This window comes from Carettochelys insculpta, chromosome 1 (genome assembly GCF_033958435.1).
Source record: "Carettochelys insculpta isolate YL-2023 chromosome 1, ASM3395843v1, whole genome shotgun sequence".
In the NCBI taxonomy this organism is placed as follows: Eukaryota; Metazoa; Chordata; order Testudines; family Carettochelyidae; genus Carettochelys; species Carettochelys insculpta.
The window spans coordinates 117889998-117909588 of NC_134137.1; the positions used below are offsets into that span (position 1 = coordinate 117889998).

At 46.6% G+C, this 19591-nt stretch overlaps 1 protein-coding gene and 1 pseudogene across 5 annotated transcripts in view; both read left to right on the top strand.

Annotated features, from left to right (window-relative positions):
* The first annotated feature begins 6288 nt into the window (after positions 1–6288).
* The window catches only part of NAXD (NAD(P)HX dehydratase), an 89291-nt gene continuing 75988 nt past the window's right edge, over positions 6289–19591 (top strand). Inside the window, exons 1-4 of one of the 5 annotated variants that reach the window (XM_074990266.1) lie at positions 8409–8631; positions 10001–10372; positions 14347–14497; positions 18868–18913. In XM_074990266.1, the coding sequence (XP_074846367.1) occupies positions 10093–10372; positions 14347–14497; positions 18868–18913 (477 nt within the window). In that variant the 5' untranslated portion in view covers positions 8409–8631; positions 10001–10092. Of the gene's footprint in view, positions 6494–6514; positions 6638–7514; positions 7636–8408; positions 8632–10000; positions 10373–14346; positions 14498–18867; positions 18914–19591 lie in introns of those variants that run through there. The other 4 variants (XR_012644998.1, XM_074990272.1, XM_074990268.1 and 1 more) reach the window with 4 other exon arrangements.
* On the top strand, positions 7656–9733 carry LOC142001621 (myb/SANT-like DNA-binding domain-containing protein 7; annotated as a pseudogene).

The following is a 19591-nucleotide window of genomic DNA, read 5'->3' on the forward strand; positions in this document are numbered from 1 at the left end:
CAATCTTCATGCCTCTCTTACTCAAGTGAAACCCTGGACACCCTATCATTTTGGGTGCTGGCACCCTTACTACCAGACTATCCAGCTATGTAGACTCCTTCCTCAAACCCTATGCCACCAACACTCCCAGCTATCTCCGAGATACCACTAACTTCCTGAAGTAATTACAAAGCATCGGAAAACTTCCTGACAACACCATCCTTGCCACCATGGATGTAGAGGCTCTCTACACTAATATTCTACATGAAGATGGACTACAAGGGATCAGGAATATCATCCCTGTCTTTACCACAGCTAATCTGGTGTCTGACCTCTGTAACTTTGTTCTCACCTACAGTTATTTCCGATTTGGGGACAATTTATACTTCCAGATTAGTGGCACTGCTATGGGCACCCATATGGCCCCACAATATGCTAATTTATGGCTGACTTGGAGCAATGATTCCTCAGCTCTCATCCCCTATTAGCTCTCCTTTACTTATGATGATACATCCATGACATCTTTATCATTTTTACCCATGGTAAAGAGACTAGAAAAATTCCACCCAAACTTAAACAACCTGCACCTGACCAACAACTTCAGCCTTGACCACTCCACACCAGAGATACATTTTCTGGACACTACAGTACAAACCACTGATGGCCAGATCAATACCACTCTCTGCCGGAAACCCACTGACCGGTACACTTACCTACATGTGTCTAGCTTCCATCCTGCATACACCACATGATCCACTGTTTACAGTCAAGCCCTGAGATACAATCACATCTGCTTTGATTCTACTGACAGAAACCAAAAACTATAAGATCTCTACCAAACGCTCATAAACCTTAATGACCCACCGGGAGAAGTAAAAAAAACAAATCAACAGGACCAGACGAATACCTAGAAACCAACGACTCCAAGATAGGCCCAAAAACGCCAACAACAGAATACTGCTCATTATTACCTACAGCCCCCAACTCAAACCACTGCAATGCATCATTAAAACCTACAACCTATCCTAAATCATGATGCCACGCTCCAGAAGGCCCTAGGTGACAGGCCTGTTCCCTCCTATAGACAACCTCCCAACCACAGGCTATACCACAATAATATTAATCCTGGAACTTCTCCTTGCAACAAGCCCTGTTGCCAACTTTGTCTACATATCTATTCTGGAGATACCATCACTGGACCTATCCACATTAATCATAGAATCAGGGGCGCATCCTCCTATTCCTCAAATAATGTCATATATGCCATCATTCCAGCAATGCCCACACATTATGTATACTGGGCAATCTGTAAACACTCTTCGCCAAAGAATGAATGGACATAAGGAGCAGACATCAAAAATCTCCAAATACACAAACCTGTCAGCCAGCACTTTAATGAAGCAGGCCATTCTGTTAAAGATATAAGAGTTTGTGTTCTGGAGACAAAAAGACTTTAAAAGACATGAGAGTTTGCATTCTGAAGAAGAGGGACTTTAACAATCAACCATCTACAGAAAGAATGTTCGGAACTAACATTCATATTCAAATTCTACACATGAACCTGTAGTTTGAACAGCCACAGCAATTACCTGACCCACTATAAGGATTCTTTCACATACTTTGATGTTTGACCTAACACTGAACTTCCTCACCCACACCCTTCTCTTCCATCTGATTTGTCAACCTTGATAACAATTCTTCTGATTTGTCAACCTTGACAACAATTTTTGGACCTCTGTGCTTTATATATTGAGTCTACTCTGATAAGGCTATAGATGTGCGGAAGTGGGTCTGTCCCACGAAAGCTCATCAATTAATAAATTATTTTTTTAGTCTTTAAAGTGCTATATGACTGGTTGTTTGTTTTGACAGACTACAGACTAACATGGCTCTCTCTCTGTTATTACTCAACTGACCTACTCATTACACAAACATCCTACTTACTTGATAATGTCAGTCTGGGAAAGGTATTACCTGGAGCCTTGAGCAATACAAAAGGATATCACACTGAAATGTATTCATGATAGTTTGTTTATTCAGCCTCAGCTGAAAGGCTCCAAATTACTCTACACAAAAGCTGGGAGTAAATTAACTAATTTGAAGTAGCCATTAGGTGTTTGTCTGCACTAGGAAGTTGTACTTCTCTAATCATACCAGTTGCTCACAACCTTTCCACAATACTGTACCTCTTTAGGAAGCCTGATTTCTTTTGTGTAACCCCAAATTTTGCCTCACTTAAAAGCTATTTGCTTACAAAAAAATCAGACAAAAAAACAAGACACCAACTGAAAAACTGCTTACAGTAACCCCCCCTTTAATATGATTAACACATAAGTCAAAATCACCTAATGCAAATATCAAAATCATGGGCTCCAGCCACCCACTTTCCCCAGCTAGGGGGAAGTGGGCGGCTGGAGCCTGGTGGGGCACAACTTCCCCCTGACTTCCCCCAAAAAGGGGAAGCCGGGGGAAGCCGAAGGGCTGCTCCTTTCAGCTCTCTGCTGCTGGCTCCAGTACAGCTGAGTGGGAGCCTGAAAAGTGACCAGATACTGTTGAATCTGACTCCAGGTTCCCAGGGGCTTGGAGGAGGGGGGATGAATCCCCCCTGCCCCAACTTACATGAAATTTGAGTTATGTGGGGGTTGCATTCCTTGCAACCCCCACATAACTCGGGGTTTTACTGTACTTTCTCATTCTACCATATAATCATAAAAGAGAAATCTGAACGTAAATATTATCCTTGCCATTCTGTGTACAGTTTATACAGCAGTATAAATAAGTCTGTATGAATTTTAGTTTGTACTGACTCACTGGTAAGACAAACTTTTTAATTATACCAAGCTCTTTTTCAGGTCTGGGAAAGGTATTCCCAGCAGCGCAACAAAACAGAAAAATTAGTAGATTGTTTATCATCTGTAGTTAGAGCATATTCTAAGGGACCATTAAAGGCAGCAAGTTTAATCCTGTACTGATTTGATTTAACAATTGAACATTCTCATTAGTAAACAAGGGATAATATCAGTTCACTGTTGAACTATCAACTGTGCAGGTGATCCTTGGGAAAAACGACCACAAACGGCAAAATTCTGCTCTCAGTTACACTGCTCAAAATATACAAATTATTAAACTGAATGACTGTGAAATATCATAAAAACTAAAGTGGCATTATTCCCGGGGCTGTTCCTTTCAGTGCTCCGCTGCTGGCTCCAAGTGCTGAAAGAAGCAGCCCACCCACTTCCCCTGCCAAGATTTTGACATTTGCATTAATGTTGAAATCGCATAATGTGGGAGTTTACTGTAATTTTGGTAAAAGTTAAGGTCTGTAAAATATTATATGTACAACCACACATTCCATATAATTCCATTTTATACAGATCAGACTATGATATGAACTGACCAGACCTTGTGGACCACCCTTCCCAAGAGTTAGAATTTCTTAGGGCTTATGTATCAGTAATAATAGCACGGTAAGACATTTTAATTACATTTACAGACAAAAAAATCATAATATTGAAAAGATGAAGCTAGACATTTATTTTCACAAACTATCACCAGTCATTGCACAAATCTTTGAAATATTAGATATTATTTAAACTATAAAATGATGTCCCTATTGGTGGAGAAAGGCAGACTACTACTTGGTATAGACTGTGACTTTTCTGATATTGCAGAGGAAATTCCTGCTAACATCTGTCCCAACATTTGTAACATCTGGAGTTCTCGAGCATGCTCAGCTTCATGATGTTTATCCTCGATTTTCAGCCATTGCTCCTCATAGCTGCGAAATTTTTCTTCTGTATCCTCACTTTGTTGCAGGAATTTTTCTAACATTTTATCCAGCTTTATATTTGCATGGCATTTTTTTGATCTTTTGGGATGAGAGGGTGGGGGTGCACTGCTTTGAGCACTGATTTGTTTAAAGCCTAAAACAAAGTAACTGATATTATTTTCAATGTTCCACATATTCAACTGGTAAGAACAAATATTTACATAAGGTTTCAGTTCTTAGTCAAAATACTACAAGGAAAGAGTAAATAGTAAAACCTGTTCCACGTGTAATTTAGGTCTTTTTGCCATATCAGGCTATTTTATTTTATAGTTAAAATTATCAGACAGTGTTATGCCTTCGAGAAGCAAAATAGGGAATACATGCTAACCAAAAAGTTACACAGGTAATGTGCAGCCAAAAAGGGATATCCTTTATCTGTTGTAGTACTAAACTTCAAAAATAAGAAGAGGCTTTTTGATCTTTTTAAAAGGTTTAAGTGAAGACTTTTCAACAGCACAGCCTCATTTGTGTACTGCAGGTAATTATGCTAACCAGAACTGAGTTGCAGCCTGTTGGCATTTTAGATTAGCATTTCAAAAAAAAGATGTCAGCGTAAACAACACTTTTGATGAGATTTATGTATAAAAAGAAGATTGGTTAAAAGTCAACCAATTGGCTACCTCCTGAGTCTTCTGAAGGCAGATTCAGGGTTTAGACAAATGCACAGAGCACAAGACTGAACTTTAAAAAAAAAAGTGCAGAGTACAAAGGACAACAGAGAAAGGGGCGGGCTTTGTTTTGCTTTCTACATTCCGGTGCCTCCACATTGTACTATTTAAAAATCAATTCAGAATTCCTGAAAAGGCCCACTCAGGTGTTTAGCCAGGCCAAGTCAGGTTAGTACAAGGATTAAAAAACAATACAATGTTTTTCTAACCAATTTCACAGCACAACTACTTTAAAAGTAAACCTTACACACTGAAATAACTGCATGGCATCTACAGCAAAGTTTAAACATAACAAGAATGCTAAGGATGCTGCTGGTCTTATCCAGAACCCTTCGCTACCTCCTCTCTTCTCTCCGCATTACTTTCCCATTATTAACAAAGGAATAAAAAACAATTAGCAAAACCTCAATCCCCCTTCCCCTGTACAGGGCAACTGCTGACTTTGAATTGTTTAAGAGCTTCATGAAACAGTTCAGCTGCTCTTTTGGTTGTGGGAAGGGTAAAAGGGACAAAGCTTTGGGCTGGGAAAGGAGAAGAGCAGAGGAGGAGAACAGAAATTAAATGGAGCCGATAGGACTCCACAGCGAGGGACAGGGTTAAGGAGATGAAAGACGTTCCCCTTGAAGAGGACGAGAGAGGTCGGAAAGGGAAGAGGCCGGTGCAGCAGCGAGCAAGCACGAGCTAGAGACGTCAGCACTTCTATTGTATGGGCGGGGGGCGCAAAGGGAAGGGCGGGGGGCGCAAAGGGAAGAGAGCGGGAGGTTCTTCACCGGCGTGGAGGCGAGGTGGGGCTGCCCGGCCCGGCGGCCGGTACTCCCCCTCGGCGGGCGGCACCGGGGTGGCGAAGGGGGGACACTCCACCTTGATGGCGCAGCGGCGAGTGACGGGCTCCGCATCTCAGCCCGCCGCCGCCAACAACCTTTCCGGGCCGCGGCCCCACGGGGCGCCGCCTGCTCAGCCCGTCACCCGGGCGGCGGCAGGACGCGCCCGGCTTCTAGGCCCCGCTCGCGCACAGGCCGCCGCAGGCAGCTCCGCGCAAGGCGTCACCGCGCACTGCGCGGTACCTCACCCCGCACTCGCCCGGGCCGGGTAGCCCCGGGCCTGCGGAACCGGCCCCCGCGTCAATCCGGCCAGGCAGCCGCTAGCGTCGCCGCGGCCCTCCCGGGACAGGGCAGGGGCGGAAGCGTCGCGCCTGGATGCGTCCCTCTTACCCCGGGCGCGCCGGGAGCGAGCCGCGGCCCTGCGCTGAACAGCGGGGAGGTGCAGCTCCCGCCCTGAGCAGCCGGATCGCCTCGTCCCTCCCTCCAAATTCACTCCAGCGCTAACCCTGACAGCGGCCCGCTGCGTTCCTGCTCCGCGCTCTGGGCGGGCCGCTCCTCGGCGCCCCGGAACCCGTTCACCTGGGGCCTCTGCTGCCCAGAGCGCGGACATGGCGAGGGAAAGCCTCCATCCCACTGCCCGCGTGTCCCACCCCGCTCTCCGCCTCCCACGCGTCCCCCGCTGTTGCTTCGGGTGCACGGGGCGCGGGCTGGGCCGGCCGCTACCCAGCATTGCGCAGGGTGGGGTGGCTGCAAGACGCGCCTGAAATGGAGCTGCCGGTCGCCGGTTAGGCCGCCCTGTGTCCGAGCCGCTGAGCCAGTCAGCCGGGCGTGTGTGCTCGGGGGTCCATGAGTTTCTCCCCCTTTGCTGCAGGGGACGGGAGAGGAGGCGGCCGATACACGTGTGGTGCCTTGGTTCAGCAGCCGCCCCGGCCACCCTCTCGTCGACCCCAAGCGCGCTCTCTGCGCACGAGAAGGGGGTGGGCTACTGAGCTGCGGCGAGCCAGTCAGGAGCTCGGCTGGAGCCGGGATTGGCTGCCGCTGGTGGGTGTGCCCCAGAGCATGGCGGGAAGCTCGGGGCCGGGGCGGCCTGTGCCTACCCCGCAGTGGCGCGGAGCCGGGAGCAGAGCTGATGAGTTGTGTCAGGCGCTTGCCTGCGTGTTTGGCAGGAGGTGGCGTGAGCCCCGCTTGCTGGCTAGGTAAGAGAGTGCAGAGCGCTGCGTCCGGGGCCGCTCCCAGACACCCTGCCGCGATGGTCTGGGGAAGGGGCACGGCCACCACCTGCGTGTTTGCAGCACTGGCCTCGGCTGCAGTTATGATCTTCTGGCTGCAGCCTGCTGAAGGTATATCAGCCATCTCCGCTGGGTCTCTCGCCTGCTGGGAACGGGGGACCTGCGGCTTCGGGCGGCAGCTACTGCCAGCCCAAGCCAATGGCGGAAGCTCGCCACAGGCCCGACAGGTGTGTGCTGCTGGGCGTGTGTCGCTGGCTGCCTGACAACTGCGGGGCAAAGCGAACCGGCCAGTCCCCAAGTATGGTCTCTGCCCGCCAAACAAACGGTCTCATGCGGGGGTGGCCTGGAGCTGATGATCTGTGGGGTACCCCGCCTTTCCCACCCCCCTGCGGGCCGTTTCGGGAGGTACCGAGGAATGAGAAAGCAAAGCGGGGCTGAGGGGTGTCTCCCCGGACCAGTGTCATTGCAAGCCTGGGGGAAGGCGCTCAGGGGCAGGAAGAGGGCTGCGCTCGCCTGGCTGAAACCCAGGGCCGCTCACCTGCGAGCAGCCCCTCCATTTCAGGCGCGTCTTGCAGCCACCCCACCCTGCGCAATGCTGGGTAGCGGCCAGCCCAGCCCGCGCCCCGTGCACCCGAAGCAGCACCGGGGGACGCGTGGGAGGCGGAGAGCGGGGTGGGACACGCGGGCAGTGGGATGGAGGCTTTCCCTCGCCATGTCCGCGCTCCGGGCAGCAGAGGCCCCAGGTGAACGGGTTCCGGGGCGCCGAGGAGCGGCCCGCCTAGAGCGCGGAGCAGGAACGCAGCGAGCCGCTGTCAGGGTTAGCGCTGGAGTGAATTTGGAGGGAGGGACAAGGCGATCCGGCTGCTCAGGGCGGGAGCTGCACCTCCCCGCTGTTCAGCGCAGGGCCGCGGCTCGCTCCCGGCGCGCCCGGGGTAAGAGGGACGCACCCAGGCGCGACGCTTCCGCCCCTGCCCTGTCCCGGGAGGGCCGCGGCGACGCTGGCAGCTGCCCGGCCGGATTGACGCGTGGGCCGGTTCCGCAGGCCGCGAGCAGGCCCGGGGGATGGCGCTGCCCTCGGCTCCCGGCCCGGCCGAGCCCGGGCGTGCGGGGTGAGGTAGCGCGCAGTGCGCGGTGACGCCGGGCGCGGAGCTGCCTGCGGCTGCCTGTGGGCGAGGGGCGGGGGAGGGCAGCGTGCGGGGCTCCGGCCGCGGCGGGCGGGGGCGCCGTGTGCCGAGCGGGGCCTAGCAGCCGAGCCCGCGTCCTGCCGCCGCCCGGGTGACTGGCTGAGTGGGCGGCGCCCCGCGGGGCCGCGGCCCGGAAAGTTTGTTGTTGTTGTTGGCGGCGGCGGGCTGGGATGCGGGGCCCGGCGCTCGCTTGCCCGCCACTCGCCGCTGCGCCGCCGCCGCCGGCGGGGCTGTAGCGAGGCCGGGCGGGCGGGCGCCCCCCCCCCCCCCACTCCCCTCCCCCCACTCCGCGTGCGCGGCCATTGCCGGCCGAGGATGATCACCAACACGCGGGGCTTTCTCTGGTCCGACCTGGAGACGCGGGCGCTGCTGGAGATCTGGGGCGAGGCCGACGTGCAGTCGGCGCTGGACGGGAACTTTCGCAATAGCCATGTGTACCGGGACGTGGCCTGCCGCCTGGCCGAGCTGGGCTTCGAGCGCACCCCGGAGCAGTGCCGCATCCGCATCAAGGGCCTCAAGCGCCAGTACTACCAGGCCCGCGACGGGCTGAAGAAGAACGGGCACGCCCGCAAGGTCTGCAAGTACTACGACGAGATGGACCGGATCCTCAGCTGCCGCGGCGGGCCCGACGGCGTGCCCGAGCCGCCGGCCCAGCCCGCCGACTGCGCCCAGCCCCCCCGCCGGGCCGCCCACGCCGGGCACCCCCCGCAACAGCCGCGAGCTCGACACCGAGCTGGAGGAGGAGGAGGAGGCCGAGCTCGAGTCCCCCCACGAGCACTTCACCGAGGACTCGGGCGAGTGCTCCTCCTACGCCGAGCACCCCATCAAGGTGGAGTGTCCCCCCCTTCGCCATCCCGGTGCCGCCCGCCGAGGGGGAGTACCGGCCGCCGGGCCGGGCAGCCCCACCTCGCCTCCACGCCGGTAGGGAACCTCCCGCTCTGCTTGGATTTGCCCCCCGCCCCCTTTGCGCCCCCCGCCCATACAATAGAAGTGCTGACGTCTCTAGCTCATGTGCTTGCTCGCTGCTGCACCGGTCTCTTCCCTTTCCGACCTCTCTCGTCCTCTTCAAGGGGAACGTCTTTCATCTCCTTAACCCTGTCCCTCGCTGTGGAGTCCTATCGGCTCCATTTAATTTCTGTTCTCCTCCTCTGCTCTTCTCCTTTCCCAGCCCAAAGCTTTGTCCCTTTTACCCTTCCCACAACCAAAAGAGCAGCTGAACTGTTTCATGAAGCTCTTAAACAATTCAAAGTCAGCAGTTGCCCTGTACAGGGGAAGGGGGATTGAGGTTTTGCTAATTGTTTTTTATTCCTTTGTTAATAATGGGAAAGTAATGCGGAGAGAAGAGAGGAGGTAGCGAAGGGTTCTGGATAAGACCAGCAGCATCCTTAGCATTCTTGTTATGTTTAAACTTTGCTGTAGATGCCATGCAGTTATTTCAGTGTGTAAGGTTTACTTTTAAAGTAGTTGTGCTGTGAAATTGGTTAGAAAAACATTGTATTGTTTTTTAATCCTTGTACTAACCTGACTTGGCCTGGCTAAACACCTGAGTGGGCCTTTTCAGGAATTCTGAATTGATTTTTAAATAGTACAATGTGGAGGCACCGGAATGTAGAAAGCAAAACAAAGCCCGCCCCTTTCTCTGTTGTCCTTTGTACTCTGCACTTTTTTTTTTTAAAGTTCAGTCTTGTGCTCTGTGCATTTGTCTAAACCCTGAATCTGCCTTCAGAAGACTCAGGAGGTAGCCAATTGGTTGACTTTTAACCAATCTTCTTTTTATACATAAATCTCATCAAAAGTGTTGTTTACGCTGACATCTTTTTTTTGAAATGCTAATCTAAAACGCCAGCAGGCTGCAACTCAGTTCTGGTTAGCATAATTACCTGCAATACACAAATGAGGCTGTGCTGTTGAAAAGTCTTCACTTAAACCTTTTTAAAAGATCAAAAAGCCTCTTCTTATTTTTGAAGTTTATTACTACAACAGAGAAAAGACATTCCTTTCTGGCTATGCATTACCTGTGTAACTTTTTGGTTAAGCATATATTCCCTCTTTTGCTTCTCGTACACATACTCCTGTCTGATAATTTTAACTATAAAATAAAGTAAAATAATAGCTTGATGTGGCAAAATAGACCTGAATTACAAGTGTAATTACAATTATAAATTACAGGTTTTACTATTAATTTTTTCCTTTTATTATTTTGACTAAGAAGCGAAACCTTATCTAAACATTTGTTTTTACCAGCTGAATATTTGGAACATTGGAAGTAATATCATCTACTTTGTTTTAGGCTTTAAACAAATCAGTGGTCAAAGCAGCACACCCCCACTCTCTCAACCCAAAAGATCAAAAAAACGCCATGCAAATTTATCACTGGATAAAATGATGGAAAAATTCCTGCAACAAAGTGTGGATACGGAAGAAAAATTTTACAGATATGAAGAGCAACGACTGAAAATCGAGGATAAACGTCGTGAAGCTGAGCATGCTCGAGAACTCCAGATGTTACAAATGTTGGGACAGATGTTAGCAGGAATTTCTTCTGCAGTATCGCAAAGGTCACAGTCTATACCAACTAGTTCACCTCAGAGAGCAAATCACCGATCCTATGGCGATAACTTTAATTGTAATGCTATGACAGCAGCACTTTCTCCACCGATAGGTACATCATTTTATAGTATAATATTTAAAGATTCGTGTTATGACTGGTGGTGGTTTGTAAAAATAAATGTGTAGCTTCAACTTTTCAGTATTATTTTTTTTCTCTGTGAATTGAATTAAAATGTCTTACTATGCTATTATTACTGATCTATATACCCTAACAAATTCTGGCTCTTGGGAAAAGTGGTCTGCAACGTCTGGTCAGTTTATAAAATGCAGTTATGTGGAATGTGTGATTGTACAGTATATAATATGTTACAGAGCTTAACCTTTACCAAAATTACAGTAACTCCTGCTTTACACGATTTCGACACTAACACAAATGTCAAAATCCTGGTTGAGAGATGTGAGAAGCTGGAGCTTGGGAGAGGGGGGCACAGCTCTCCCCTGGCTTCTCCCACTTGAGAGAAGCCAGGAGGAAGCTGCGGGGTTGCTCCTTTCAGCACTTGCAGCCAGCAGCAGAAAACTGAAAGGAGTAGCCACGCTACTTCCTTCTGGCTTTCCCCAGGGGTGCTGCTGCTGGGAAGAGCGGGAAGGAGCTAGTGGGGAAACTCCAGGGAGTTGGGAGCCAGGCAAACCCCAGGGAGCTGGCACCAAGGCACAATAGCACTGGTCAGATTCCAGGCTCCTGAGCCAGGGCTGGGAGGAGGGAGGCAGGGAGAGAAGCCCGCAGCTGCAGGGATCCAGGAGCCAGGCACAGCAGCAACTGGTCAGTTTCCCAGGTCCCCACTGCTTATGGGAGCCGGGAAACTGACCAGGCTCTGATGTGGTTGGCTCCTGGCTCCCTATGGCTGAGTGGGAGCCTGGAAATTTTCCAGGTGCCGCTGTGCCTGGCTTTAGGCTCCCAAAGGCTCAGAGGAGAAGGGAGAAGTCCCCCTCCCCTGACTTACGCAAAATTTGAGTTACGTGGGTATTGTGACCTCTAGCGGCACAATACGAATGCCCCCAGCCGTCCCTCTTAATCAGGAATGTTAACGCCAGCCTAACTTGGGGTTTTACTGTGTCTGGAAAAATGTGTGTGTTTTTGCAGCAGAATGAAAAAGTAGTTTTACATAAAATTGAAAAAAAACCAGACATTTAAACATTTTTCAGTAATATATTTGTTAATTCGAAGTAGTGAAAAAACATGAAAAATGACATGCATTGGGTTTTTAACAGTGGTTATGTCAGTCATGTTTTCAACATTACAGTTGAAATTCTGGCCTTGCAGAAATCAAAGGAAGTTGTCACTGATTTCAGTAGGGCATGGATTTCACTCTAGATTCTGAAGTAAAGATGCTAAACCCATGTAAATGATCACATCTCAGTTGAGTGCTCTAGTGCTTAAATAATTTATGCCTACTTGAGGACCCATGCTTTAATTATTTACATTTCTATACAAAAATATCTTTGATATTATTTTCCTCCTCCACGAATTCATCTATCAATTTATCAAGGTTTAAGTTCTTGAAAAATACCTTTTAGAATCCACATTTATGCAAAGTTGTTCTGTGCTTCTTTCCCTCCCTTTAGAGAGGGCACGTGGACTAAAGTCTAACCAGGTATGAAGTGTATAGTAACACTTCTCAAGATTTGTGGCAGTATGTCATTTACATTGATGATGATCCTGCTGTGTTTACTTATAAAGAATGGTCAGTAACAGTAATCAGGTACAAAGTGTTGTCAACTTTGAAAGCAAAGCCTGTATGCTCATGATGTTTACAGCCTGTCAGGTTGATTTGAACAACTGTTTTGTTTTATTTTTGTTTTTAAAATCATATGGTTTCAGTATTTCATGGATGAGTAGTCTAAAATAATACAAATAAGCAGAATTAAGAAATAGAACTCTACAGGAGTTTCAGGCTCCACATGGGCGATCAGAAACTATAGTTTGCACACTTAGGCCATCTCTACACTAGCCCCAAACTTCGAAATGGCCACGGAAGTGGCCATTTTGAAGTTTACTAATGAAGCGCTGAAATGCATATTCAGTGCTTCATTAGCATGTGGGCGGCTGCAGCGCTTGGAAATTGACGCGCCTCGCCGCTGCGCGGCTCGTCCCAACGGGGCTCCTTTTCGAAAGGACCCTGCCTGCTTCGAAGTCCCCTTATTCCCATGAGCAGATGGGAATAAGGGGACTTCGAAGTAGGCGGGGTCCTTTCGAAAAGGAGCCCCGTTGGGACGAGCCGCGCGGCGGCGAGGCGTGTCAATTTCGAAGCGCCGCGGCCGCCCACATGCTAATGAAGCTCTGAATATGTATTTCAGCGCTTCATTAGTAAACTTCGAAATGGCCATTTGCATGGCCATTTCGAAGTTTGGGGCTAGTGTAGACATAGCCTTAGAGCCAAATAAATGTCATGTCCAATCCTATGAGTGACTCTCAGACGGCTATTAAAATTGAGTGGAATCTTGAATAACAAAGAATGAATTGTCAGGCCTGTTGTGAGATAACATACTTTTTTATTTTATGGAATGGGTATCTGGCCTGTAATATTGCTCTTTGTTGTCAGAACAGTTAATCCAAGCTCTGTTTATTACAAATGATGGTTTCACTTTTCAGTCTAACTTAGTAAATAGATACTGAAAACTACCTAAATTCCGAAATCTTGAACACAGTGCATTCTTACCCTTAATATCATTGCTTCTAAAATGCATTCAGTTTAATATGAAAGATATTCTATTACTTGTGAAGACCTGAAGCCAGGATCCTGTTTCTCTTACTACATTCAGTGATGAAGATGCATAGTTCTTATTTTATACTGTAGCAAGAGAAACTCAACTGACTTCCAATCACAAGAGGGATTTTTTGCTTTTTATTTTAAAATATGCTTTAATTATTTAAGGCAGCATATGCTGATGATTTGGGATCTTAGTTATTTGTATCTGAAGTTGAAATTAAACTAATTAGGCAGAAGTGAAATCAGTCTGGAGTTCTTCTTTTTTAATGTTCTCTACTGTTTCCCCCTCTTTATAGAGTCTGTGTTCTAGAAAAGCAAATAAACTGAAGGTTTTTTAGCAGTTATGATACTGTAAGTAGGTTGTGAGGTGTATGGGATATATATTTCATATAGATTTTTTTATGGTAGAAAACTTGATTGTTTGTAAAATGTGGAGTAATTTTAATATTGCCCTATTTCCAGAGCAAAGTTAAATTTTGTTGTTCTCTGGATTGTGGCAATACTATTTTGGCTATGCTTCAATAATATTAGTTTTTGATCTCAATGGGAAATTATTATGGAATGATTTCTAAACCAAGAGATCAGCCAGGAATATTATTATTGGACACTATAAAGTGATTTTTGCTACGGTGTAGCTAGCCTGGTTTAATGTTGGATTCAGCAAAGATTGGAAAAAGGGGTTTTCTGCTGACATAGGAAAAGATGGAGTTTTATTGTTTGTTACCATAATATTTTCAAAGTTGCAGGGTGTGCTACCGACATTGCCAGGGCGGGGATATTGGCAGTGGCTCCAGGGCCCCTGGAAGGGGCAGGACCTCAGGCAGAAGAGGCAAGGCTAGGGGCAGCCAGCTCTTAGCGCATTTTAAACTCTGACCTGCCTCCCCCAGCCAGCCCTCTGTGTCACTAGGGGCTCCAGTGGCAATTTAAAAGTTTCGGAGCCTTGATTATTTTAGATCACTGGTTCCTGGGGCAAAAGCTCCCTTTGCATCCCTTCCACTTCTCTCACTCTCCCACCCCATCAGCAGCTCTGCAGAGTTGTGTTTTAACATTCTTAGAACACGTTTTCGTTTTTTTTTTTTCCCCTCCCCTAGTTGCAGTATTAGGGTGGCAAGGACAATTATTGAGTACATGGCTGAATAGTTTTATTAAAAGTAAAATTAGAGTTTGGGTTTTTAATCATTCTGTGCAACTATATAACAGTTGTTAACAAAATGGGTTACACGAGTACTTCTGAATGGATAGAAATCTCGGGGCATTCTAAAACATTTAAAAACTAACATTTCTCAAGTAATCTTTAAAATGTCTTTATCTTTTTCAGTTATTGAGAGAGCCTTTTCACTACACAAACCCCATTCTATAAAAGATATGGAGAATATTTTTCAGCTGGTGCGGAATGTTATTCCTCCTCTAACAGCAAAGAAGCATAAAGGTCAAGATGGACGGATAGGCATTGTCGGAGGATGTCAAGAGTAAGTTGCACAGAAATATGTGTACTGTGATTGAATAGAGGTGTCAAGTACATATTTTACTACCTATAAAAAAAGTGTTTACACTGAAACTTTTGTTTAAGGAACTGTGAACCCCATGTTTGCAAAGGGGCTTAGTTTAGTCCATTAGAATCAGAATACCTGTCCCACTTAGTCAGGGATGCAAGAGTTGAGGGTTGGCAATTTCCTGGAGGAAAGCTCTTTTGAGACGGGGCTGGCAAATACCAGTTTAAATTGGGAAACTGGAAAAATAAAATTATTAGACTGCACTAATGAAAATTACTGACACCTGTTCGGGAATTTGACAATTTTGCAGTAACATTGTCTCTTCATGTTTCAGTTAAAACCGAAAAGGCCCTCAACCTAAAGCTATATGCTAATTTATAGGTACTTCCAAACAGAAACTCAGACTCTTGTACATGGGCTTTTAGTACTGGGAATGTGTTGGAGTTATTTGGCTGATTTAAAAAAGAAGGCTGGGGGAGATCAGAGTTTGTTTGTTAAATAACAGGCTGCTGGAATCAAAGTTGCTGAGCTAGGGCTGCTTAACATTCAGCCATTCAGTGAATGGTTGTATGCTAACTGGGAGCGACCAGATAGGCAGCTATGACAGCAGAGCCTCATACAGCATTCAGAGGTAGCAGGTCAGCAGTGACATAACTTCTCACTGGTCTGGGTTGACCCTCACTGTGTGATAGCCTTGAGACTGGAAGCAGTAAGAAGACTGAAAGTTACAGTGCTACACTACTGAGAGAAGCCACCACATTAGTAAATGAATGGTGCGTTTTGGTGTTTGAGCTAGCTGACAGTGTGGAAAAAAGATGTAAGAATGAGGAGTGATTTGAAAAAAGTTGGCAGTTACATTACGTATGAATGTGCCTTACGTTGGCTGAACCTACTTGAACAAGACCTTTCACCTAGTGCTTTGATGGAACAGGTGGTAGGTAGATTTACAAAAGTATTTGTGAATATTGGAGCCTCTTCCAAAAAATGCCAAGAATCTGTAAAATTCCTCAAAATGAGTGATTTCGAGTTGTGCTTAACTTGCATTAATTAATTAACTCAAAATCCTGCTCCCTCTGCAGCCTGGCTCACCCCCACCCCATACATGCTGCTCTGGCTCACCCCCCCTCCCCCCCACCCCACCCTGCATGGCTCGATGTCACCCCTGCTGCCTGAATGTGCATGGCCCCGGTTCAAAGCCAATCAGCTCCGGCTCACTCCCCATCCCTTGTGCCCAGCTCAACTTCACCCCCCCCCGGCCCCAACCCATGGCCAGACTTAATCCTCCCTAGCTGCCCACCCCCCTCAACCCCAGGACTTACCTTTCAAAAGTTGCTCCAGGTGCTCCTGCTGCTTCCCCAGCTGCAGAACACGTGTTCTGCTGGGGGAAAAATTTATGTGAAATTCAAGTTATGCAAGGGTGTGTAGGACCTCAACCCTTGCATAACTTGAAGGGCTACTGTACTTGGGAGACACATTGGAAAACTTGAATACTGTACCTGGAAACGTAAATTTAAAAATTGTCTGTTTTATCTCAGGTTTGAGAGTGATAATAGGCAGAATTTGAAGATGGAGTGGCAGTAGAACTAATAAGGGATTTACCAAGAAATAAAGAACTCAGTGGAAATGGTTACTATTGCATTTCTCACATTCCAAAGGGGCCCATTAGCAATTGCATTTGCATGCAAAGTATTTTTGGATCTCCTGACCAATGAAAATCTTGAACCAGGTAAAGCAACAGCATAGATTTCATGAGGCAGTTACTCACGTATGGTGGCCAGCCTGGCTTGGTCTTCGGCTAAAATAAGCAGAAAAGAAATAGTCAACTGAACAAGAAGAATTTTCTGACCAGTGGCTGCTCAGTAAAATCTTTCTGCCATATTCACTTGCATTTGAAATAGAAACTCTGTATCCAGAATCTGTTTTACTCTGCTCTGAAGAAAGTTTTCCCTATAGCGTGATGAAAAACTTAGAAGAAGGCTGATACGTCATTTGAGTTCAAGAACTGGTAGTGCAATTGCGTTAGTGTTCAGCAAGCATAGAACAAATCTTTTCAAACTTTGGATACATCAGTTCAAAATTGAGGCTCAATCTGTATACATCATCAAAATTGGGTTTCTTCTGCAGAATGCTGTACAGACATGTGGACCTGGAGTGGTAGTCTACAACTCTGCATGCTTCTGATTGCATAATACTTCAAGCCTACAGCTCTGCGTTATTGGCATTTTTCACATAATCACATGTTTTTGGTTTTGCTTGTGATATGGGAAAAATGGAATAGGTCCTGACATGTAACTTCCTTGAGAAGATGCCAAATAAAATATGTAAGTGTTCTGATGTTCAATCCTATGATTACATATTAAACCATTTCATCTTTTTTTTTTGTTTAACTTAAGCCAACAGGTTCAGAGGTTAAGTTGTGTAAGCACAATTCGAATATAGCTAAAGCTAAGCATAGGATGATGTGCATTAATGAAAGAGTTTAAACATAATCACAGTTTAACACATTCTAACTTGCTTTTCTGGGGTGGTAAAAAACCACCTCTGTTAAATGTTATGTCATCCCTGTTTTGGCTGTAAATTCAGTTGAAGTTTGTTCATTTAAGTTCCTTTTCCCTTTTCCTCTATTTTCTCTCTACTTTGCACTCTAGTCTCTTTAAATTTCCTCTTTACATTGTCTGACTGGAGCTTATGGGAGAAGTATTGACAATAAAGTAGCAAGATGAAAAATCTGTTGTAGACTGGGTCATAGTTGCGATGCCTTTTTAAAATTCCTGACTTTGACTAGATTTATGAACTACATCTTGGCTATCTGACCATGGTCCTTTGTTTGGATTCTGGCTGCCTTTTGAGACTTGTATTGTGCACCTTCTTAACTCTTATTGGTTGACACAGTTTTGCAAATAACATTCTGATTTGAACTCTGGGGAGCAGGCAATAGCATAGGTTGGTTGAGTAAGGCACTGGACTGGAAGTTATAACACTTAGGCTCTATTCCTGGCTCTGCCAGGGACTTGATGATAAGGATCATGTCTCTTGAACCCTGATCCTGAGAAGCTAGTATGTTCCTGCCTTTCACCTGGTGACCAGAATAGAAGCTGAACTCTGCAAGAGGGAGTCCAAGCTTGGACTCTTGACAGAATGGTGAGGGGAGGGGCCTAATTGGTTCCCAGCCTCCATTACACCAAGCACATGGATGGAAAATGTGTACAGTAAACCCTCGATTTTTATAGACCACTATTTAGCACACTTTGGGAACAGCGGGCATCTGCCAGCCCCCCGTTGTTTCCCAGGTCCACTTAATTAGGGCATGTAAAATCCTAAATGCCAATGCCCAAAAAAGTAAGGTGACTTACCTGAGCCACCGCTGCTGCCGGACCTACTGCCATTGGAACCACCACGTGCTTCTCTCACCAGGGCTGGGGTGCATATGCCAACAGATGGCAGTCGTGTATGTGCCCCACCATTGGTGGGAGGCACGCGTAGCAGCTTCTCCAATGGTGCAGTGGGCCAGCCACTCCAGCCCTGTGTGATAGCGGGCCCCGGTGATGGCAGGGCCGCTCTGGCAGTGGTGGTGGCGGCAGGCCCTGGTGGCTCCTCCAGCAGTGGCAGCGGGCTTTCGTGGCTTCTCCAATGGCAGCTGCTCCGGTGAGTTGTTGGCATTTTGTGAGATGGGGGCAGAGGGTGCTGGGGGATCCTGACAGGAATGGGTGGACAGTAAACCTTCGTATTTAACAGACCTTTCGGTTGAACGGATGTCCTTCCCCCCCATTAGTCTGTTAAATTGAGGGTTTACTGTATACAGCTAGTTTATCCATATTTAGGATTGTTCCCTCCTGCAGTCACTGATTTTCTGACCTGCTCTGACCCAGAGGCAAGACTGCCAATGTCCTAGTCATGATACCTATTGTAATATTTTGGGCGAGCCCTTTCACTTCGCTTCCAGTTGGCCATCTCTCAAATGGAAATATTACATTCATTGTAAAGTGTTTGGAAAAACTGCAGATGAAAAGGACCACATAAAGAACTAAATTCATAATTTTATTTGTTATGCTATTCCTGTTAGATTACCCTTGTCTCTTTAATTTTCTGATTGGTCTACTAGAGCTAAAATTTGACCTGCCAAAGCTTATTGCAAGGTACTGTCTTCTGTACTTGAGCTTTTTCTGAGTATCTTTCTGAATCTATTGAGTCTCTCTCGTGTTTGATTCCTTTAGTTGACTCTACATTTTTGTCCTTATTTATGGTGTAATCATGTGACATGATTCTTCATTATAGCAGGGTGATCAACTGCCAGCATAGTCTTTTAATACAACTACTTTCTAATCTGAAACATGTTTCATTTGCAGGTACACTGGGGCACCGTATTTTGCTGCAATTTCAGCTCTGAAAGTGGTATGTGTTTTCCTGCCTTCATGTGTAATGTGTTTTTTTTAATATCATAATTACTGTCTGACATTTGCATTGTACTGTGCATGGGATTTTAATTCTTCTAGAAATGTAGCCTCTATCTTTTAATGGTAACTTCTGAGTTCTAGAAGATTAATATTCTTGCTAATTGTAGAATGTATCCAATATTTAAATAAAAAGTCATTCTTTTTTCAGTAAGCTAAATTCATTATTATTATTTAATTTAGACAAGATCAAAAATAATTTAACTTGGGCTCTTCTGTGTTTAAAGTCAGGAAAGCTAAAAACTCCGTATCTAACAAGCTACTCTGGCCTTAATAAAGTCATTTGCTATGTGCCGGCAGACTGCTGCGCAATCCAGGAACCTTATTGAATTCAGTAGTCCTATGCACAGTCTTAGCATCTCACCCTAACACAGAGTGCTGGATCGGAACCTCAGATAGGTCAGAGCTTGGAATATGTGAAGTGATACTATTAATACTCCAGAGGAGCCCCTAGTAGGTTATTGTTTTCCTTTAGGTGTTTGTATCTTTTAAGCTTGGGGTGTCTTTCTCCTTCCGAAGTATTGGAAACTTCTTGTCCCTGGCTATCTAATTGTACAGGTATGTTGTTTGCTTTTTCTTCTTAGAGGTCACAGAAGCTTAGGGTCAGACTTGCACCAAT